Consider the following 23,145-nt stretch of genomic DNA (forward strand, 5'->3'; position numbering starts at 1 on the left):
GGAAGTGCAGGGTTGGATTAATTTACAACATTCCTTAAAGATTCACCCGTTTGTTACCTGAAGATGGCACTATCAGGAAATAGAAAAATAGCAGAATTTCCTTGACAGAACAAAGTCCTGTCATAAACCAAGCAGTTATGCATAAATAGCCCTCCCGTTCTATTAGTCCTTTCTGTGGGACAGGGCTAAGTGGCAGAAGCAAATATGGTGTTCAGTCGGTGGCTTCTTCTGTTGGTGTTACAATTCCTACATGGGGCGACGGGTACCATGGTAAAACTCAACAATGGTGGGTTTGAAGACATTGTCATTGCAATAAATCCTGCAGTAGCTGAAGACAACAAAATTGTCAACAACATAAAGGTAAGGTGGTTAGATGTTTCTGAATATATTGAATCACTGTCCCCTCAGGGACCTGTGATATGCTGGGAAAATGCAGCGTTCATCTTGTAATCATAGGTTCCAGGGTGCTACTGGACACCCCTGCACCCAAGCATATAGGTGGGACCCATAAGAAAATGTCAAAGTGTGGGCTGCTCCTCTTCCCTATTCTATTCAGCTATGTCTTCCTCCAAGATAATCCAATCTACCTTCTTCTGGTCTCTGCCACAGTCCATCATTTTGTTTTCATTAGGCTGTTTTTTTAGGTGTATCCCAAACCTCAAGGGGTTTTTCTTTTCCTGAATATTTTTTTTCATTTTTGCAAAACTTGTGGTTACTCCAAGCCTTCTTATAAGTCCCTCTTGTGAAATAGTGGCGCTGTTTCGGCTCTATAATTAATGGCACTGTCAGCCTGAAAATTGCGAAAAGAGGGAAGGATGGTGATGAAAAGCAATGGAATTCCTGAAGCCCAACATGCTGAGCTAAGTGTGCTTTTGTTAGCTCTGTGTCAGAGGTAAATACTCTGGGGTAAATATTGTGCTGGTTTTGACCGTTAGATGCGGAAATGCCCCATTAACCAATTAGAGCTGTCTGGGCACCAATTATCAGGATAGTGCAGTGGAACCTCAGGTTACGTACCGTCCTCCTTGTGAACGCTTCGGGTAACGAGCTCCGCTACCCTGGAAGTAGGTGCTCCTGGTAGCAAACTTTGCCCCAGGATGCGAGCAGAAGTCGCGTGGTGGTGGCGCAGTAGCAGTGGGAGGCCCCATTAGTGAAAGCGTGCCTCAGGTTAAGAACTGTTTCAGGTTAAGAACAGACCTCCGGAACAAATTACCATATTTTTCGCTCTTTAAGACACACCAGGCCATAAGACTCACCTAGTTTTTGGAAGAGGAAAACAAGAAAAAAATATTCTGAATCCCAGAAGCCAGGACAGCCAGCGGGATCGCAGCGCAGTGATCCCGCTGGCTGTCCTGGCTTATGGGATAGCCGCGTGCAGCCTCTCCCGGGCAAGGGGAGCCTTCATCCCCTGCCCGGGAGAGGCTGCGTGTGGTTAAGGCTCCCCCAAGAGCCACACTCCCTTTAAAGAGTGCACGGAGTGTGTGTGCTGCTCTTGGGAGCTTTTCCCCTCCTCAGGAAAAGCCCTTAAGAGCCGCACACACACTTCACATGGCTCTTTAAAGGGAGCGCTGAGCAGAGCCTCCCGCCTGTATTCGCTACATAAGACACACACACATTTCCTTTTACTTTTTAGGAGGGGGAAAGTGCGTCTTATAGAGCGAAAAATACGGTGAGTTCGTAACTGGAGGTACCACTGTATGCAATATGGAAATAAACTAAGGGACAACATATCAACACACAACCTTTTCAAATGTCTAATCAAGGTATCTAAGGCCACATTTGTATACATGTGTATAGTTTTTTTAAATTTTCTTTTAAGAATTTATAGGACACTCTAGTTAAAAATATTAGCAGGAGAAATTCACACTAAAATGCTGGAGAATCGTCTTGAGGTTTTTTTAAAAAATAAAATCAATCAATTGAAAAGAGCTGTGGGGAACTAAATTTAAGAATGGAAAAAGGATAAATTGAAAAAAAACCAAAATCAAAATATTCATGCATCTCTTGCCTACATCATTTTTAGTGCCACACAAAGGCATTTTATTTTCCACAGCCCTCTTTCAGGTTTAACTGTGCTGTTTTTTATCAGTATTTTTAATCAGTATTTTGATACTGTTTGCTTTACAACGAGCTATCTCATGGGAAGTTAGCTGAACTTTGGTCCCACTAAAATCAGTGCAGTTAGTTGGTCACGGCTTATGTCCCATTAGTTTCAATAGTAACTAAGTGAAACAAACAGCACGTTCCTAGGCATGTCTGTTCTGAAGTTTGAGTTCAATGGGCTGTACACCCAGGTAAGTGAGCATAAATTGAAACCTAACTTACAAGGCAGTCTAAGCTTGCCACTGCATACCCTCCAACATTTCTCTGATGAAAATAGGGACATCCTAAGGGAAAATGGGACATTCCAGGATCAAATCAGAAACTGGGATGGCTTCCCTAAATCAAGGACATGCCTGGAAAATAGAGACACTGAATGGTCTGCAATTCCTGTGCCAGATCCAAGCTGGTGAGCAGATCCCAGGCCTGCTCAGCACCACCTTGGCCTCACAATGATCTGCTTTGCTGCCTTTGGGCAGACTTTCCACCTGCTCAGGTGTTCAGTAAGCAGAAGGGGGAGTCCGCCCTGGTGAAGTGGCACAACTGTCACTCTGGCACCAGTGGGAGACCAACTGAACCAGTGGAAGTGGGCACAGAGATACCATTCAATCCAATTCTCCCAGCCTCGCATAAGAGGCGATCAGGTTACAGCCTTAGCGTGGATTCAACCCTTTGTATTTTTTTCTATATTGTATTGCTTTATTTGTAAATGAAGATGGAGATATTTTAGGGTGAATTTGTCCTACTAAACAAATTATCATATGCAGTTTTTACTAGTGTGTATATATGCAGAGAGAATGGTTTCTTATACCTACATTTCTGTAGCTATTTTCCCCCAATAAATGCATTTTTAGGGAACTACACTGAACAATTCAGCAAAGTGCAAATTCTGAAGGCTGGAGTGTTTGGGGTTCATGCATTGGTCTGGGAAATGCAAATTAGCTTCTCGTTAAAATGCAAATAAAATAAAAATTAACACACACACCCATTCCTAGGGTAGGTGCTAGACAAGCTTTCTTGAGGACACAATTCCCAAAATATACGAATATCTCACTTGGGAATTTTCTGTTAATCGTCTCTTAGGCTTACTAATGCCTTTTTCACTAAACAGAGATGGTTGTATAATCTATGCAGTGCAAACAAGAATAAGCAATATGGTTACACACCCAGAAAGTTAAGAGGCACAATTTTTCTCATTGCTTTCCACCAAACTAAGAATGGTTTTGTTTATTGTATTTCTTTATGTCAAGTTGCTGTTCAAACCATTAGAGAACAGGAGAATATTGAAGGACATCTATTCTACTTAAAGATTGGAGGTTAGGGAAGGCTGCCTATCCGCCAATCTTTTCAAATGAAATACCTCCAGGTTCAGGAGGGAGGGCAGAAAAGACTCAATGCACATTCTACAAGTGTGAATGCGAATGCTAGCCACTGAACACTCATTATTTTCCTTGTAGGATATGATTAAAGAGGCATCCGCTTACCTCTTCAGTGCTACAGAACAAAGATTTTATTTCAAGTCTGTAAAAGTTATAATTCCTTTGAAATGGGCAGCAAAACCTGAATATGGAAAAGTAGCTACAGAATCCTATGACAAGGTAAGTGAGGCATATGCATTAAAATTTAAAAGTACTTGAGGGATTTAAAATAATATTGTGGCAAACAACAACAACAACAACAACAACAACAACAATAAACATTGGGGCAGAAATTGCAAAATAAGACTGATCTAATATTCACTTGGGGTGGTGGGGAGATTCCTTCAAATATTCCAGGGCTTACATTTTTCTAAACATCCATAGAACGTGAGCCACATGCAATTTACCGAGTATTACAACCCCACTACAGGTGGGAGTAGGAGTGGCTTAGATGGAGAAGTCTTCTACACAGCTCTCCCAGCTAAGCCAGTCTCCTCCTGGCTCCCACTGATGGAGCGACATGCCAGCACATTTCTTCTTCCACCCACGAAATGTGTGGGAGCTGGCAGGATGTATTCCGGGGGTAGCCAGCGGAATCCCCCAAACGGGATTTTCTGGGATGCAGGGAGGGACCAAGGCAACCTGGAACACCGAGCCAGTCTCACTGCCACTGTGTGTCAGCGTTAGGCCCAATGGGGGCACAACCACCCATCCCACCTCTCACCCCTTCCCTTCTGTCATGACCATTGCAAGCAGCAGAGTTCTGGGGTGGGAGTTAAGGACTGCACCCTTAAGGTTATTGTAGAAGTGATGGTGGCTGTTGGCTTTGGTAGCTTTAATAGGGGCTGAGACAAATTCATGGAAGATCTCTCTAGCCATGACTGTTAGCCATAATACCTCAATGTAACTTTCCATTGAAAAGGAATAAGTCTCTGAATACTTGCTCTTGCTTTCCTGTCCGTCTGCATCTAGGTAATTGCTGTTAGGGTCAGAATGCTGGACTTGTTGTTATTTATTGCATTCATATTCCACCTTTCCCCCCAAGGGGCTTAAGGTGGCATACACAGTTTATCCCTCCTCATTTTTAACCTGCACAACCTGTGAGGTAGGTTAGGCTGAGAGGCGGTGAATGGCCCAAGGTCACTCACTGAGCTTCATGACCAAGTGGGGGGTTCAAAACCTGGTCTCCTAGCCCAGCCCTCTAAGCACTACGCTTGGTGCACTATGCTTGATGTGATCCTGAGGGCTCTTATGTTGTAACATGTGACCGTACGCATCTTTATAGAAAATAACACTGCAATCCTATATATTGGGCCTAATCTCAACTGTACACATCAAGTCTCCTTTCTGAATCAACCTGCATAGCCTGGGGCTGAAAGTGTTTACTCAAAAGAAAGATGGATTCCCAACTGTTTTAGGAGAGTTTCAGGCAAAAACTTTTGTTCAACCCTACGGTCCAGAATTGTGCCTTTCGATGCAGAACAAAAATCTAAGGGTGGTTTGCTGAGGCAAAACTCACCATATAGCATTAATATCAAATGTATTTTGCTTCTTTTCTTGGTGATCTTTCAACCAAGTTCTATTTTACTTTAGGCTGATGTCATAGTGGCAGAGCCTTACCTGAAATATGGAGATGATCCCTACACCTTGCAGTATGGCGGATGTGGGGAACAGGGGCGATACATTCATTTCACTCCTAATTTCCTGACAAATGACAGTTTGCATGCTGTTTATGGATCACGAGGTAGTACCTGTTAATTTGTCTTAAATTATCTGTATTTATTATTACAGTCTTAAATAGTCAGTGTTTCAAAGACAATAAATAGAACAAGAACTGAGAAACCATGAATGGTTTGGTTTTATTTGCTTAATCTCCTAAGTTTATATAAGAAATTAGCAATATTTTCATGTTAAGTTCATCTGAAAATTTTCAGACTATAAAAGCTTGCTTTTTGAAGCAAGCTGAACTTGTTCTTGTTTCACTTCAGGAAACTTACTGTATCATATGATTTCAGACTAAGCACTTTGTCTTCCATTTCCATATTGGCCCTTAATAGTTTGTCATCAACAATTGATGCAAATGTACATAGCAGAGGAATGCCCTTTTCTGCAAGCAGCTGAGTAAATAATTTTGTTCTGGGTGAGAGATCCATTGTATTTAGTACCCAGGACACCTGAAGTGTGTAACAAATAGCTTTGTCAATGGTCTTCCACAGGCAGAGTGTTTGTCCATGAATGGGCTCATCTCAGATGGGGAGTCTTTGATGAATATAACAACGATGCACCTTTCTATACTACTGGGATAAAGAAAGCTGAAGCAACAAGGTACCGTCCAAAATGTATACCTCGAACTATATAACCAATCCTTTACAGCTGATGTTTGCCTTGGACTTGTTAGTTTGGTTGTGGTATGAATAATTGTCCAGAAGATTAACCTATAATTTGATAGTATTGTAGGGAATACAGTTAGATTCCCGACTGGGGGTCAAAATAAACAAGTTATATTACAAATATACAGAGATCTCAACTGCAATACAGGCAAAGATACAGCGTTGTAAAATCATCAACCCCATCCTTTGTTATGTTAGTTTAACAGTCCTAAAGCATCCTTTCAGTGACATCAACCAATTTGCAGTTTACCTTTTGACATGCAAAATCAGTCCCCTTTGTTGTCCCCCTATTCTACTCCATCACCTATTAGATTTAGCAATGGTGGATCTTGGGGTATCAAATTTTAGCAGTGCCCTGTGGAAGTCAAAAATTCAGTGCCCCCCCACCAGATCTCGCCTTCCATTCTACATGGTAGTTGTGACACCCCTAAATTCACGAATTGGTCGCGCTCCCCTAAATCCGCCTCTGGATAAGCTCTTTGAAGTCTATACAGCATGATTTGTTGCATCCCCCAGTCTGTTCTGCTTATCTTTACTCTCATCTTTACTCCCTATTCAATCGCATAAACTGTGGGCTTCTTTTCTTTCCACCTAGCAGTGTCTTTTAAAGACAACTTAAACTAAACAATCTTGCTGTTCTGGTTCTGACAGGATACAGAAGAGTTTGCTCCTCAGGGGAAAGTGGGGCAATGCTCTTCTCACTGCCAGCCCCCCAGTTAACGCCCACCCTCTCTCTCTGCCTCCCCTGCATAATTATCAACCAGCTCACTCACTCACTTCCCTCTCCTGCCTGTGGGGCCTCCACAGTGGGGACCCCACCATGGTCACACTGGCAGAAGGTGGGGAGCAGAATGATCAATTTCATATATGTCTAATATTCTTCCATAAGCTTTTAAGATATTTTGTCCAAAATCAATCTGCTAAGTCCCGATTCCCGTTTTTTATATACAAATGTCTAAGCGTTGCATGATTATTTGTTATATTTCTCCAAGAAACCCTTGTGATAAAAAAAATAGTACAATCTCTATGAGATCCATATATTGACTTTTTAACTAACTATATTAGCTTCTGTTATACTGATTAGATGCTCTGCTGGTGTCACTGGTCAATATATATTCCCAACTGGCCCAGGAAAAACAAGAAAATGCAAAGTTGAAAGCCGAACTCAACTGTATGAAGCTGGATGCCTATTCATTCCAGATAAAACACAGACTGCTCAAGCATCTATAATGTACATGCAAAGTTTCTCTTCAGTAAGTATGCGTAATGTCAATTGCAAGCTCTAGGCTTCCTTATTTAGTGTCTGTCTTGAAAAATGCAAGATGTTGTTCCTGTTCAACTTTGGCTAAATTAAATACTATTTCTTAAGATTATAGTTTAAATCCTGCCACAAATATAAAATAACTTAAAGCTTCTGCTTTCACTAAGGTTGGGAGAAACTGTGTTTCCAAAAAATCATGGTACTGACCTAGTAGTTGGGTAAAGGTAAAGGGACCCCTGACCATTAGGTCCAGTCATGGCCGACTCTGGGGTTGCGGCTCTCATCTAACTTTATTGGCCGAGGGAGCCGGTGTACAGCTTCCGGGTCATGTGGCCAGCATGACTGAGCCGCTTCTGCCGAACCAGAGCAGCGCATGGAAACACCGTTTACCTTCCCACCGAAGCAGTACCTATTTATCTACTTGCACTTTGACGAGCTTTCAAACTGCTAGATTGGCAGGAGCAGGGACCAAGCAATGGGAGCTCACCCCATCATGGGGATTCAAACCGCCAACCTTCTGATCCGCAAGCCCAAGGCTCAGTGGTTTAGACCACAGCGCCACAAGTCCAAAAAGCCTGGAGCACAAATTTTCACGGCTATGGTGGCTCATTTACCTGAAGTAATGTATTTAGCATTAATTCTGGAAGTGTATATTCAATTCTGACCAAACTAAGCCTCCTGATATATATATTGCTCTTATAGGAGCCAACTCCTAGGGGCCAAGGTCCCTTCAGGCTCCCCAATAAAATATTTGAGTGGGCTGACTCCCCCCAAAAATGTTGATGAGCATTGCCATTCAAATGGTGTGTGTGCCATGTCTTGTGATTATGCAGAACAGGGCTTACCTATTTCTTCCACCCCCCCCCCCAATATTTTATTCAGGTTGGCACCCTTGTCTAAGAGGCTTAGTTTGGTCAGAATCAAGTATTAGCGATTAGGCTGCCTGTGTTGCCTCTATCCCCAAAGGGAACCACTTCTTCCCTGTTCTGGGATACTAGAAAACAAGGGATAGCATAGCACTTAGCTACACCCAATACAGGCCTTCTCCTTGTTTAGCCAAGCTTCAGCAGCTGCCCAGCTATTTCTCACTCACCCTTCCCTCTGAAAAAGAGTACAAGTTAATAAGATGATGATGATGATGATAGTAATAATAATAATAATAGTAATAATAGTAGTAATAATAATAATAATTTATTATTTATACCCCGCCCATCTGGATGGGTTTCCCCAGCCACTCTGGGCGGCTTCCAACAAAATATTAAAATACAATACAGTGGTGCCCCGCAAGACGAACACCTCGCAAGACGAAAAACCCGCTAGACGAAAGGGTTTTTCTGTTTTGGAGGCGCTTCGCAAAACGAATTTCCCTATGGGGTTGCTTCACAAGACGAAAAAATCTTGCGTCCCCCAGCGGGTTTTTTTTGCTTTTTTTGCCCTTTTCCTAAGCCGCTAAGCCGCTTATCAGCTGTTCCGCTGATAAGCCGCTTAACAGCTGATCGCTGGAAGCCGCTTGACAGCTCTAGCACTAATTTGCTAAGCTGTCAATGGGCTTGCTTCGCAAGACGAAAAAACCGCTAGACGAAGAGAATCGCGGAACGGATTAATTTCGTCTAGCGAGGCACCACTGTAGTCTGTCAAACATTAAAAGCTTCCCTAACAGTGCTGCCTTCAGATGTCTTCTAAAAGTTTGGTAGTTGTTTTTCTCTTTGACATCTGGTGGGAGGGCGATCCACAGGGCGGGCGCCACTACCAAGAAGGCCTCTGCCTGGTTCCTTGTAACTTGGCTTCTCACAGCGAGGGAACCGCCAGAAGGCCCTTGCGCTAGACCTCAGTGTCCAGGCAGAACGATGGAGGTTGAGCCGCTCCTTCAGGTATACTGGACCAAGGCCGTTTAGGGCTTTAAAGGTCTGCACCAACACTTTGAATTGTGCCCGGAAACATACGTAGGTCTTTAAAGTCCGGTGTTATGTGGTGTCGGCAGCTGCTTCCAGTCACCAGTCTAACTGCCACGTTCTGGATTAGTTGTAGTTTCCGGGTCACCTTCAATGGGAGCCCCACATAGAGCACATAGACACCGTTGTAGCTACAGGGGAAGCAGAGGAAGCCCCCTTATTGGCGCTCAATTGCCTTGTAAAGAGATGGGATCCTGGGCAGAAGCGGTTTTAGGGTGCTGCAACTGGTGCAATTGCACAGGGTGCCACACAATATTGTAGAACAGAGTGCAAGAGGAAATGAGGGCCAATTTTAGCATCACACAGAGGGCTGCTGAAATTCAAGAACCCGAAGTCTGCCACTATCCTGGGTGCGACACACAAGCATTGACCCTCTCCGCTGCAAACTTATTTACTCTGTTGGCCATGGGATCAGTGGGTGAACAGAAACAGACTCTTTGGAGACGCTTGCCACTACATTTTTTTTTTGTGAGATAAAGGGCAACAAATGCCTACAAAGAAAAACCCACATAACACCCTGCAGCCATTTTTGTATGACAAAGAATGTCCACGTTCACAGCACCACTTCATACGGAAAGGCTGTTAGGAATTGCTAAGAAGTGTGTGATCTTGACCAATTCTACTTCTCTTTTATTTAGGTTACTCAGTTCTGTAACGAAAGCAACCATAATATTAAAGCAACAAATATGCAGAATAAACTGTGCAACTACAGGAGCACCTGGGAAGTAATTATGAATTCTACTGACTTTAACAGTTCAACTCCAATAACTGTCCCTCCACCTGATCCCACTATCTCCTTGCTGCAAACACAAGACAGAGTTTTATGCCTAGTACTTGATGTTTCTGGAAGTATGACTTGGGTGAGTCTGTGTTTTCCATGTCCATAGGAAATATTTCCAAAGAATTTCAAGAGTTTGGAATTGGGGGGGGGGGGGAGTTTAGAAATACAGCATCAGCAATTTTTAAAAATGGCATTCTGTGTTAGAAAGAGTGAAGGTCTATTTTGGTTTACCTGATTAGTGTTGGTGGCAAGGGAAAAATCGGTATATAAAAGAATTCCCTGGATGTCAAGATCCAGGTTTGGGTCAAGTACTCTTTGGTCAAAGAACCCCAGCAGAGATTTAAAATCACAAAACATACAGCAAAGTAAAACATGAAACACAGACTGTTAGACCTTTAAAATATCCCCTTCTGAGTGCTTTCCAAAGTTTGCCTCTTCCCTAGCATAGAAAAAGAAAAAAAGTTAACATTGGTTAAGTTAGACTGGTGTCAGGAACGTACAGTGGTACCTCTGGTTGCAAACAGGATCCGTTCCGGAGGACCGTTCGCAACATGAAAAGAGCGCGACCTGAAGTGCCATATCTGCGCAGGTGCGCGGCACAATTTGGTGCTTGTGCGCATGCGTGAAGCGTGATTTAGCACTTCTGCACATGCGCAAGTGGAGAAACCCAGAAGTAACCCTTTCAGGATGTAATCTGAAAGAACGTAACATGAAGCAAACGTAACATGAGGTATGACTGTATAGGGGAACAATAGGCTTGATTACTTCCTCCCAAGGTGAGGGTGGGGTGACCTAGGTACACCTGGCAGGACATCTGACTCTATTAACCCCTTCATGAATTAATTAGACTTAAACATGTTGGCTATATGAGGCTGGTTATCCCACAATTAGATAGCTTAATCTGGATCAAACTAATTCTAGGCAAGGAATGGGCAACCTGTAGTGTAACATTGGAACATTATTAAACCTACTGCCTAGCTTCGTGTGGGTGTAGAGATCCCAAAGGAACAGATAGAGTGTGGGAATGGGAAAACATGGTGGGGGAAAGCCAAAACTGAGCAAGGGAAGGAGCCGTGGCTGGTTTATTGAGGTGAACTGGGCACTGCCTGACCTCAGCCAGCTCCTGCATACCTACTTTCTTACAATCAGTCCAGGGAGTGGCTCTGCCTGCCAGCTTCCTCATCTTTCGTCTCAATGATGCCCTTGTATTACTCAGCAAGGAAGAGGATGGGGCAATATTAGAATTAGCTGGACCTGCCTATCATTGGCTCTGGCTCCACCTACTGTTGGCCTGTCTGTCTTTCACCCTACCATTGGGAAGGCCGAAAGGCAAAAACCCTACTGCAAGCAATCAGTACAGACTTCTGGCAAAATCTGGCAACCTGGTCTTTCAGCATCCTCAATAGTGCAGAAAGCTTTAACAGATGGCTCCTTGCTGGAAAAGTTCAGTTAAAATGTGGTGGAGTTGGAGGAGTCCTGTGTGTTTTCAGAGCTCCGCTCTTCCCATTTTCTAGTGATAATCCCTGAATCATTTGAGATATACTCTGCTGCCTTTCTATCTTCAGGCCAGTGCTTTTTTTCTAAGAAAAATAGGTGCTGGTACTTGCCACGAAGTTGTCACAGTTAAGTGTCACACTTTTTAACAACAGAAAAAATGGTGCTGGTTCTGCGTACCTTTGAGTACCCCTTAAAAATGATTTTACTTGCTCATCCTTTGTCTCCCATTCCAATAATATCTTATGCATTTTAGACAGCACTTTTACATTACATTCCAACAGGTCTCTCTCCAGTTGTGATATTTGTTCCCCAAACCCATCCTATCTTTCTTAAAGGCTTCATTCAAATGATGATATTGTATCCATGTTGTTAATTTACCTGATAATTCTTAATATTCTTTTAATCGATACTCTCCTCCCTCTTCTTTTATAAATTTCTATAAGTTGTCTACATTTCTATCATATTCCTTTTCTTTACAACTACAGCTTCCAACGTTCAGAATCAAAGTTGTTTTTACCTCTAACAGATTTTACACTATACATTTTTTTCCTAATTATAACTATCAATTTTTATTTGTTTCCTGCAAAGCACTGACAACCCTATGGATGTTGTTTTTGTATTCATATGCAGGAGGATCGCATCAACCGACTGAAGCAAGCAGCAGAAATATTCCTCCTACAAATTATCGAAGAGGGATCTTGGGTTGGAATTGTCACATTCAATAATTTAGCACAAATTAAGTCTGATTTGCAACTGATCAGCAATGACAGTGTGCGCCACACACTTACAGCCTTACTTCCCACCACAGCTGGTGGAGGAACTACCATATGTGCTGGAGTGCGAACAGGATTTCAGGTAAATAAGTTTTTCCAGATTCTTATGGTGGTGCAGTGGGAAGGATTTGGGTCCAGCAAAGCCATCCAGAATCAGCATGTGAGCAAGAAGTGCATCAGATATGCTACCTCTGAATACTAGGTTTGGGGAAAGGACAATTTTCTCATTTGTCTCAGGAAGCAAAATGTATTTGGCCAGCCCAGAGTGCAGACATGTGTTTCCAGGGAATGCTATGGCAGTCATGGTGGAAGAGCACCTAGGGAAAATGCTACTTCAACAGGAAAAAAATATCGCACCCATCTCACCAGTCTCACAAGTAGAAAATTAGTCAAAATTTTTGTCACTCAACAACAATGCAACACAACATACTTGTAGAGCTTTGCAGCAAGTTTCTCTTATACCTTAAGAACAAAGTGTCCTATTGTTTCTACATTACTAGTTGCTGCTAAAATTTTAAATCATCTTTTTCATACAGGTGATTTTAAAAAAGTATCCAGATACCAAAGGCTGTGAAATCGTGCTCTTGACAGATGGAGAAGATGGCGGTATAAGCTCCTGCTTTACTGAAGTTCAAAATAGTGGGTCCATAATTCACACAATTGCTTTGGGACCAAGCGCTGCAAAAGAACTAGAAATGTTGGCAGATATGACAGGTAAATGATTAAGCAGAATGCCTTACATTAACTCTTTGGCGCTACTTGGTGTCAGTTGGTGTCTCCAAAAATGAGTTTATCACAAGGTCAATCCAGCAGGAAAAAAACCTTATAATTTACATACAATTTACTCAGGAAGCCAAGTAATATGTGTGTTAGTTGAGGGATGAATTTAAAGGACATTGAATTAGGAGACTGATGTTGGTATAGGTTATTAATTTGCAGAAATGAATTTATTTAAGATGACTTTAAGATTGACTATGCTACCACTCAGTGGATTTGTAACTGGCTGACTGACCGAACCCAAAGGGTGCTCATCAATGGTTCCTCTTCATCCTGGAGAAGAGTGACTAGTGGGCAGCCACAGGGTTCTGTCTTGGGCCCGGTCTTATTCAACATCTTTATCAACGACTTGGATGATGGACTCAAGGGCATCCTGATCAAATTTGCAGATGACACCAAACTGGGAGGGGTGGCTAACACCCCAGAGGACAGGATCACACTTCAAAACGACCTTGACAGATTAGAGAACTGGGCCAAAACAAACAAGATGAATTTTAACAGGGAGAAATGTAAAGTATTGCACTTGGGCAAAAAATATGAGAGGCACAAATACAAGATGGGTGACACCTGGCTTGAGAGCAGTACATGTGAAAAGGATCTAGGAGTCTTGGTTGACCACAAACTTGACATGAGCCACCAGTGTGACGCGGCAGCTAAAAAAGCCAATGCAATTCTGGGCTGCATCAATAGGAGTATTGCATCTAGATCAAGGGAAGTAATAGTGCCACTGTATTCTGTACTGTGTCCAGTTCTGGGCACCACAGTTCAAGAAGGACACTGACAAACTGGAACGTGTCCAGAGGAGGGCAACCAAAATGGTCAAAGGCCTGGAAATGATGCCTTATGAGGAACGGCTAAGGGAGCTGGGCATGTTTAGCCTGGAGAAGAGGAGGTTAAGGGGTGATATGATAGCCATGTTCAAATATATAAAAGGATGTCACATAGAGGAGGGAGAAAGGTTGTTTTCTGCTGCTCCAGAGAAGCAGACACAGAGTAATGGTTCCAAACTACAAGAAAAAAGATTCCACCTAAACATTAGGAAGAACTTCCTGACAGTAAGAGCTGGAATTTGCTGCCAAGGAGTGTGGTGGAGTCTCCTTCTTTGGAGGTCTTTAAGCAGAGGCTTGACAACCATATGTCAGGAGTGCTCTGATGATGTTTCCTGCTTGGCAGGGGGTTGGACTCGATGGCCCTTGTGGTCTCTTCCAACTCTATGATTCTATGATTCTATGACTTTATTTAGATAATGATGTGCAGGGCAATGAATGAGAACCGCACTGATTTGGAGCAGGATCTGTTTGAAAATTAACTGAGGGAGAATTAATTGAAAACAAACTGGTTTGGAGTGATCTGGGGTTGGGTGCAAAGTAATTTAAGAATCTGAATGAGATTATTTGAATTGGTTGACTTGCTTTTGTGACATCTGAAATCTAAATTTGGTTCTATACATATAAATCAGCATTTGCAAATTTATGTAAATTTGTAGCTATGGGCCTCTGCTCCCAATGATTTAAACACCGTGCTCCTGGCCTCCCTTTTAGGTATGTGTGTGTGTTTAGCTGATACTCATCATAATCCATACCTATGATTGCAAATGTTATGGTTCACTGTAATCTTTCAACAGCTAGCCAGTTGTGAATATCTGATTTAGAGGAACTGAGAAAAAAGTGGTTTCTGATTCTTTTTCATACATACCACAGTATAGGAGAAACTAATTATGTTCTTACAAAAATCATAGACCCTGTTCCATCTGTAGATATGTGCTGCAATGGGCTGTTGGGTGTGTACAGTTCCCAGGGACACCAACATGGGGTGCATACATGCACAAGTCAGAAGGGTGCCTGAACTCCTGGCTTTCATTTTTTTTAAAAAATAAGTCAATTGGAAATCTATAAAGTTAGAAAGCAAAACATAGAGGCAAATATTAGGCCAATACAGGGAAGCTTCTGTTGCTAAGGATGCTTATTCACTGTTGCTAAGCAATCAGCATAAGGAATGCTGACCACTCCTGCCACCTGGGATTCTGGAGAGGTAGGGGAGCACCCTGGGCCCTGGAAGTCCTGTCACCATTCTTATCAGTTCCTAACATTAAAAAGCTGCAGCTACCATTCAGAACAGTGTTTATGCAACCATACTGGATATGCTACTACAAGACACAGCACAGTAGTGTAATACATTTTATTCCATCAGATAGATTACTCTAATTATGATTTCAATTGTATTTCAGGAGGTTTGAAATTTTCTGCCACGGACAGTTTGGATTCCAATGGCCTCATAGATGCTTTCAGTGGAATTTCTTCAGGAAGTGGAAATATCAGTCAACAATCGATTCAGGTCTGGATTACAAAGATTTGGGTGCAAGCAGTAGCCTACCGTAATGATTCTTATTATCTTAAAATTACTAGGCACTGTACAAAAATTGAAAACAACAGTGTAAAATCAACTCCACAACCTGTGATTTGCTCTTATTGCACAGAGAAACCCAGGTAGAATTTACAGAGAAAGGCTAATTGCAGAGGCAGATTTTGGCAGAACTGAAACATTTCAAAATGTACAGCTCCGGTACAAAGAGCAACCATTCTCCCACCTCTGTGAAATAGGGCACAGTTGAGTCTCCTAGCCCCCTTTCTGTAGGCTACACCTAGAGGGCGAGTAGGGAGGCCACTGACCCTGCTTCCCCAGGGGGTGAAGGTAGGCAATCCCTAATTCAAACCCATATGCAAGTTGGGGCAAATTTGGCCATACCCCCAACCAGTAGGAGCCCACAAATTAGTAATACCCTAGCCAGGCCATCCTCAAGCCTGAGTATGGAGTGCAAACTCCCCTGGAGATGCTTCTACAACTGTTTTGCTTGCCAGGTCCATGCCTGGAGACAAAGCTATCTCCTGTTCTGGTGAATTCTTAGCTTACTTCTCTTCCTCTGTGGCAGGTGTAGGGAACCTTTGGTCCTCCAGATGCTATTGAAATACAACTCCCACCATGCCTTAAGCCATGCTTGCCAGGGCAGATGGGAAGTGTAATTCTTCAACATCTGGGAGCAAACTTTCCCTACTCCTGGTCTATGTAATTAGATTTGTGTTTTCCAGTTTCAACCTCTTGTTTCTGATCACTGATCGGATTTGTCCTAGGTTTTTTTTTTACCCATTACTGTTTTCAGGTATCCTGCTTATAACATAGCTTCATGTTGAATTCAAAGACACCATCGAAATGCTATTATTGAAATTTATATACTACCTTTCATCCGAAGAGCACAGGGCCATTGTTGCTTTTGCACTGGATTTTTGTATCTAACAGTTTAAAACTTCCAAGGCAGCAAACAACCAATAAAAATCCATCAGCAACTGCAATAAATATATTTAGTGGAGAAAAAACAATTATGGTATCTGCATGGAGTAGCTTAAGCATGCCATAGCTTATTTATGGGGAAGGTTGTTGAGCTGGAGTTGCAGTGGTTCCTACCTGTTTAGCTGTAGCTGCTTATCTACGGTTCCTCCATGTTCTTAACAATGAAACACTGCGGGATATCAGTTTTATCCCTGTTGCACAAAACAAGATGAACATCTCCTTGTGGCTGTACCAGCATTTTTATAAATGCCTCTTTATTATGTACTTTTTGTTCAGCACGACTATCCACTATGAATTCATCTTCTAGGCAATGCACTGACCCTGACTTCTTTACAGTTTTTGAAATAAAACATCTGCTTACCTGGGAGTCCAGGTGGGCAGCTATTGCTGCATGGTGGGTACAGGGGGCTGCCATCTTCTGGTGCGGCTGGGGGATGGGATAGCTGGCACTGCCCAGCTCTAGCTGCGCTGGACCCTTAGGTAAGGGTGGGCAGTGCTCGCTCAGCCAATCAGAGGCTGAGGCTTGGGGGCTGCGAGCAGCCCACCCTATTTAAAATTAACTGTATGTATTCAGTTTATAAAACTTGCCAGGTATATCAGCATACCTAATACACACCAGCTTGAAGGTAAAGGACAAAGTGCCAGTTTCAAAGATTGGATGGCAAATTAAGTTCATACTATTTTCCTGCTAGAGGGACGCGGGTGGCACCGTGGGTTAAACCACAGAGCCTAGGACTTGCCGATCAGAAGGTCGGCGGTTCGAATCCCTGCGACGGGATGAGCTCCCGTTGCTGGGTCCCTGCTCCTGCCAATGTAGCCGTTCGAAAGCACGTCAAAGTGCAAGTCGATAAATAGGTACTGCTCCAGGGGGAAGGTAAACAGCGTTTCCGTGCGCTGCTCTGGTTCGCCAGAAGTGGCTTAGTTATGCTGGCCACATGATCCTGAAGCTGTACACCGGCTCCCTCAGCCAGTAAAGTGAGATGAGCGTCGCAACCCCATAGTTGGCCACGACTGAACCTAATGGTAGGGGTCCCTTTACCTTTACTTTCCTGCTATATTATAATGCTTAAAGGTAACCCCGGGTGGCGCTTAAAGGTAACCAATGTGCCTCTTGGGCTTGCCGATCAGAAGGTCAGCAGTTCAAATCCAAGTAACAGGGTAAGCTCCCGTTGCTCTGTCCCAGCTTCTGCCAACCTAGCAGTTAAAAAGCATACCAGTGCAAGTAAATAGGTACCACTGCGGCAGGAAGGTAAATGGCATTTCTGTGCACTCCGGCATTCACCATGGTGTTCTATTGCACCAAAAGCAGTTTAGTTATGCTGGCCACATGACTGGGAAAGCTGTCTGTGGACAAATGCCAGCTCCCTGAAGGAGTGTCTTCACCCACATCAGTCTGTCTGGACACTGAGGTCCAGCGCTGAGGGCCTTGGTTCCGAAAAGCTACCGGTAAGTTACAGGGAACCAGGCAGAGGGCCTTCTCAGTAGTGGCGCCTGCCCTGTGGAATGCCCTCCCATCAGATGTCAAAGAAATAAACAACTATCTGACATTTAGAAGACATCTGAAGGCAGCCCTGGTTAGGGAAGTTTTTAATGACTGATGTTTTAATGTATTTTTAATCTCTTGTTGGAAGCCGCCCAGAGTGGCTGGGGAAACCCGGCCAGATGAGCGGGGTAGAAAGAATAGATTATTATTATTAATTATTAATTCTTTTTATTATTATTCCTTGGTCTGAAAAGCGAGATGAGTGTCGCACCTCGTAGTTGCCTCTGAATGGACATAATCATCAAGGACTCCTTTACCTTTTTACCTTTAACCATAATGCTTAATGTTTTATTTGTTTGTTTTAATACCAACAGCTTGAAAGTAAAAGTCATAGTGTTGGTTCTGGAAGGTGGTTTGATGGTATTGTAACAATTGATAAAACAGTGGGAAATGACACTTTCTTCGTCGTTACATGGAACACAAGCATATATCCACCAGGAATTCTGCTGATAGATCCCAAAGGAAAGAAGTACAGCCACAACAACTTTGTCATTGATAATACAAATGTCCGAACAGCTCGACTCAATATTAGTGGAACTGCAGAGGTAAAATCCCAGCTCTCTGTGCATCTAACCTTGCAATTACTAGTGTGCCTTTTCCACATAGAAAATATGGAAATGTCTTGTAGAGCTTTATGGAACTACAGCTGTGCTATTAAAGGGTTGTGCCATTACAGGTAAAGTAGCATGATAGATTATGCAAGTGTGGAAGAACCATCTTCTATGTAGCATTTTGTAATGGTCTTAAAGACCTTCAATATTCCAAATTAGCATTTTCCCCACCCACAAAATATGATTATGAGGGTTGTGTCTGCAAAGTCCAAAGCTCTAAAATGGTTCATGAAGTGTGTTAAGGCCCCTTCACAGCTGCCACTCGAATCTGTGCCAGCTTTGCTGAAACTGAATCTCACTGGGAAGTTGCACAAGATTTCTTCTTGGCTCCCTGATCCTAATGCTCATTTGGGAACTGAGGACACTTCCCTGCTCCTGCCCACATGAGATACCTAGAATATCATTTGCCGATGTTTTGGTAGCTAAGGTGTATTTTTTTCTAAATAAAACCTCAAGGCCCACTTCCTCTTCTACCCCCCAAGGGTTTATTTTTAGAGTGCTAAATTCAAACACACAGCAGATGGAGTATACTCACGCACATGCATACCAAGGTCCTCATGTAGAGATCCTGTAACAAACAGGAAAAGGGTGAGGCTTGCTGACATATGTTGCCTCTTTGGATTTCTGCTGTTTAAGTCTTCTCTGCATTGTAATCCATTCCCAGTTGGTTTCTTCCAATTGGCCTTCTTGGAATTGGTCTTCTCAGGTCCACTTGGTCTTTTCCACCATTGGCTTCTCTATCCCATACTGCCTTTTCTGCCTTGGTATTGAGCAGAAACTGTTTTTATAGTCACATGTTCTGGAGAACAAAAACCCTTTACCATAAAATCCATATTGCCAATGGGTGTCTGCCAAAATCCTGGTTTGAATTGTCTCAATATTGTTCTCCCCACACACATTTTCATTTCCTAGTTCATCCTGTGCACAGGATGACATTGTTGCCAGTACTCATTTTCCTTGGTACATTTTTCATAAAAGAGATACCTTCTTTATGAAAACATAACAACCAAAGGAAAAGCAAATGTTTTTCTCCAAATTACTTAGATAATGGATATGGAATATTCTTCTGTATTTCAACACTTGATCTGCAGGTGGGAGACTGGGAGTATTCATTTCAGAATACACATTCAAAAGAGCAAATCATATCAATAACGGTAACCAGTCGACCAGCATCTGTATCTGTGCCTCCAGTTCTTGTGAAGCCCTATATGAATCAAGATACCAATAAATATCCTAATCCAATGGTCGTATATGCAGAAATCAGTCAAGGTTTCTTACCTGTTATTGGTGCAAATGTCACAGCCGTAGTTGAAGATGAGAAAGGAAAAACTGAAGAGCTTGAGCTTTATGACAATGGTTCAGGTAAGTATTTATTGCAGTATGCATTTTGTTATTTTTTTCATTGACATCGTCTTGTCTAATTTGACAAAGTGGCCTTCAAGGCCTCTTACAAAGATATTTTCAAAACCAGGCAGGTGTGCTCCCTCAGATGCATTGAGCCAATATCCCCATTTGGAGCCTACTGCAAAGAAGGCCTGCTCTCTCATACCCAGCCCTCAGAGACAGCACACAGAGAAAGGCTTCAGGTGATGATTCCAGGGTGTGGACAGGTTCATATGGGGAAAGGTGGGACTCTTAGTGGCACCCACCACAAGCTTGATAAATCTCCTGATTTTGCTGACTGTGACTGCAGAAAATGAAGTATGCAGCAAGTTCTAATAAATGTTATTGTATTATGTTTGGTTTGGTAGGTCATGAGTTGTGCTGGCTTGTGTTGTACAGATATTATTAACCAGTCCCTTATGATTCCATACTATCACATTAAGTCGGGCATTTTCTATTTCATGAAACCAGGAGCAGTTACTATGAAATAAACATTTCTTGCATGTGGTATGTAGGGTTTATAATGACCACAAGTGAGAGGTTTGCTTTGGATGTTAAGTATTAATATTTATGTTCTCAGGTGCTGATATACTCAAGTATGATGGAATTTACTCAAGGTATTTCACATCATTCACACAGAATGGTAGATACAACTTAAAAGTGCGTGTCCAAGGGAAAGACAAGACTGTCAGATTGGTCCGTAGACAGAGTCAAGCATTCTATATACCAGGTTTTGTGGAAAATGGTAAGGATTCATTATGAAAAAGCATTTACTAGTAATATGTATCTCTAGAGTTCTCAAAGTATGGGTATCTCGAGAGAAATGAAAACGTTTCCCTGCCATTCCCCTCCCCACTGTCAACCTTATGCAGATTTTAGATTTCATACAGATATTGAGTACACATCTCTGACACCAGCGCAACAGTGGTGAGCTCTCGTTGCCCTGTCCCAGCTTCTGCCAACCTAGCAGTTTGAAAGCATACCAGTGCAAGTAGATAAATAGGTACCGCTGTGGTGGGAAGGTAAATGGAGTTTCCGTGCACTCTGGTTTTCGTCACGGTGTTCCATTGCACCAGAAGCGGTTTAGTCATGCTGGCCACATGACCCGGAAAGCTGTCTGTGGGCAAACACTGGCTCCCTCAGCCTGAAGCGAGATGAGCACCACACCCCATAGTCGCCTTTGATGGGACCTAACCGTCCAGGGGTCCATTACCTTTTACAACTCTGACACAGTCTATTCTACTTGTTGATTGAATGCAGAGCCAGCTCAACAATGAGGCAGGGTGAAGCACCTGCCACAGGTAGTAGAAACACAAGAGGCAGTGCCCCACCCATGCCACTGCTTCTGTCACCACTGGAATGTCCCACTGCCAGCAAGAGGGAAGTATTCTGGCAAGTGGCATTGTTGCTCATCTTCCCTGCTCCTGCAGTGGCCGCGTTAGTAGAACATCCTGATTCTCAGAGTTTGGCAAGAAGGGGGCGTTCTTGCACACAATGTTGCCACTCATCTTCCCCACCCTGGGGCAGAAAAGATGAACTTGCAGAATGCCCCTCAGGTGGTGAAGCAAGCTGGGCCACTCCTCGCTGAATATGTTGGGATTCAATGGAAAAATTCCCTAAGTTTTTAGGCTTTAAAATATTATTATGGCATCCTTCTTCTGGAAAATACCTACAATGCATCTACACTCACACAAAAAACCCCACACATACCCCAACTGTCACAGAAGAGTTTAAGACATGCAAAAAATTGAAAAGAAGTAGGAAAACCAAGTAGAAGAATATTGTCAAAATTTTAGAAATAAGAAGCAGTTTTGCAAAACTGGCAGTTAAGAGTTGGTGGAACATAAAACTGTTGTGGAGAAAGACTGGCAAGTTAATAAGAGTACAGATTTGAGGGAACTACAGCAGAATTGCTCAGTAGACTGAATTACAGAGCATCAAGTTGGGATAGTGATAATGTTTTAGAAGAAACACAAGTACTATAGTTTTCTGCATACTGTATTTTAGTGATTTATTGACAGCCATGAAGAGATACCTGTTAAGCTTGTCAAGAACTGAAATTGTGACTGGTAGTATAGAGCTGGGTATCCTCTGCATAGAAATACTGTAAACTAAATGAGGGGACAAGAGAAGCTAAGGCTGGCTATATAGCGAAAAATAGGTATCTACTGCAGATTAATAACAAATCATAAAATTGTAGAGTTGGAAGGGACCTGAAAGGTCATCCAGGAATCATAGCCAAAGAATCTCTGACAAATGGCCATCCACCATTAAAAACCTCTAATGCAGAGAGGGTTCATCCTGGTATTTCTTCAGTTTGTCCCAATCTGCAGAAAATTGATGTTTATTTCAATTCAGCAGTAAACCATGTTTTTTCACAGGGAACATGGCTGGACAAAATAAAATCCTCTTGGACTTGTGCCGAGAAGGCACTGGACAAACAGAATGAACCTTGGATCAAACAGAAGTGTGGATGAGCATAGAGTCTACCACATTCTGAGGTGTTCCATTCCAATGTTGAACAGCTCTCACCACCAGGATGTTCTTCCTGATGTTCAGTTGGAATCTCCTTTCTTGTAGTTTGAATCCATTGTTTTGGGCCCTACCTTCTGGAGCAGCAGAAAACAAGCTTGCTCTATCTTCCATGAGATAGCCCTTCAGATATTTGAAGATGGCTATCCTATCACCTCTTATACATGCCTTGTCTTCGTTTTGTGTTTGCACACAGGGGAAAAAAATCACAGACTTTCAGAATACTGAGAACGTTTGCAGAGATTCTAGTTACATCTTATGACACAATTTTTCTTTCTTTCTTTGGAAGGTGAAATAAAAATGAACTCACCAAGACCTGAAGCTACTGAGGATGAAATCCAAGCAAACCTAGGAAGTTTCAGCAGAGTTGCATCTGGTGGTTCTTTTGTGGTATCAGGAGTTCCTAATAATCCAAACACCAAAGATGTCTTTCCACCCTGTCAAATCACTGACCTTGAGGTGGAGCTAGCTGCCGATGATGATGAATTCCTTTTGTCGTGGACAGCTCCTGGGAATGACTATGATGTAGGACAAGGTAAGTGTGGAATCCTGTTTTAATCAACGAGTATGACTCCCTTGCTTAGATATATATTTAAATATAGCAAAGCAGGGGTTTATACCAGAATTAATCTCCCTTTAATATGCTAGAATAGCATGACACTGTTGCTCTGGGAAGACTTCAGTTCTCCCCTCCCAAGGCTACAATTCCAGCATCCTTAACAAACTACTGTTCCCAAGATTTTTTGGGCCAAGTCAAGTATTTGACTGTATGGTTTGAACAC

General features: G+C 42.6%; 1 protein-coding gene and 1 long non-coding RNA gene across 2 annotated transcripts in view; one reads left to right on the forward strand and one right to left on the reverse strand.

The window, feature by feature from the left end:
- LOC310846550 (calcium-activated chloride channel regulator 1-like) overlaps nt 1-23,145 on the forward strand; it is a 24,854-nt gene continuing 1,709 nt past the window's right edge. The window contains exons 1-13 of the mRNA XM_083743321.1: nt 1-360; nt 3,558-3,698; nt 5,112-5,262; nt 5,735-5,843; nt 6,993-7,161; nt 9,760-9,981; nt 12,030-12,254; nt 12,709-12,886; nt 15,177-15,283; nt 18,152-18,382; nt 19,540-19,810; nt 20,412-20,576; nt 22,653-22,898. Of these exons, the coding sequence (XP_083599447.1) occupies nt 205-360; nt 3,558-3,698; nt 5,112-5,262; nt 5,735-5,843; nt 6,993-7,161; nt 9,760-9,981; nt 12,030-12,254; nt 12,709-12,886; nt 15,177-15,283; nt 18,152-18,382; nt 19,540-19,810; nt 20,412-20,576; nt 22,653-22,898 (2,371 nt within the window). The 5' untranslated portion in view covers nt 1-204. The remainder of the gene's footprint in view (nt 361-3,557; nt 3,699-5,111; nt 5,263-5,734; nt 5,844-6,992; nt 7,162-9,759; nt 9,982-12,029; nt 12,255-12,708; nt 12,887-15,176; nt 15,284-18,151; nt 18,383-19,539; nt 19,811-20,411; nt 20,577-22,652; nt 22,899-23,145) is intronic.
- Nucleotides 14,823-23,145, reverse strand: part of LOC310846665 — a 17,348-nt gene continuing 9,025 nt past the window's right edge. Inside the window, exons 3-4 of the long non-coding RNA XR_014565430.1 lie at nt 17,340-22,881; nt 14,823-16,979 (exon numbers count right to left, since the gene is read on the reverse strand). This is a non-coding gene — a long non-coding RNA (uncharacterized lncRNA). The remainder of the gene's footprint in view (nt 16,980-17,339; nt 22,882-23,145) is intronic.

Source organism: Podarcis gaigeae (genome assembly GCF_964106915.1).
Source record: "Podarcis gaigeae genome assembly, chromosome: 6".
Lineage (NCBI taxonomy): Eukaryota > Metazoa > Chordata > Lepidosauria > Squamata > Lacertidae > Podarcis > Podarcis gaigeae.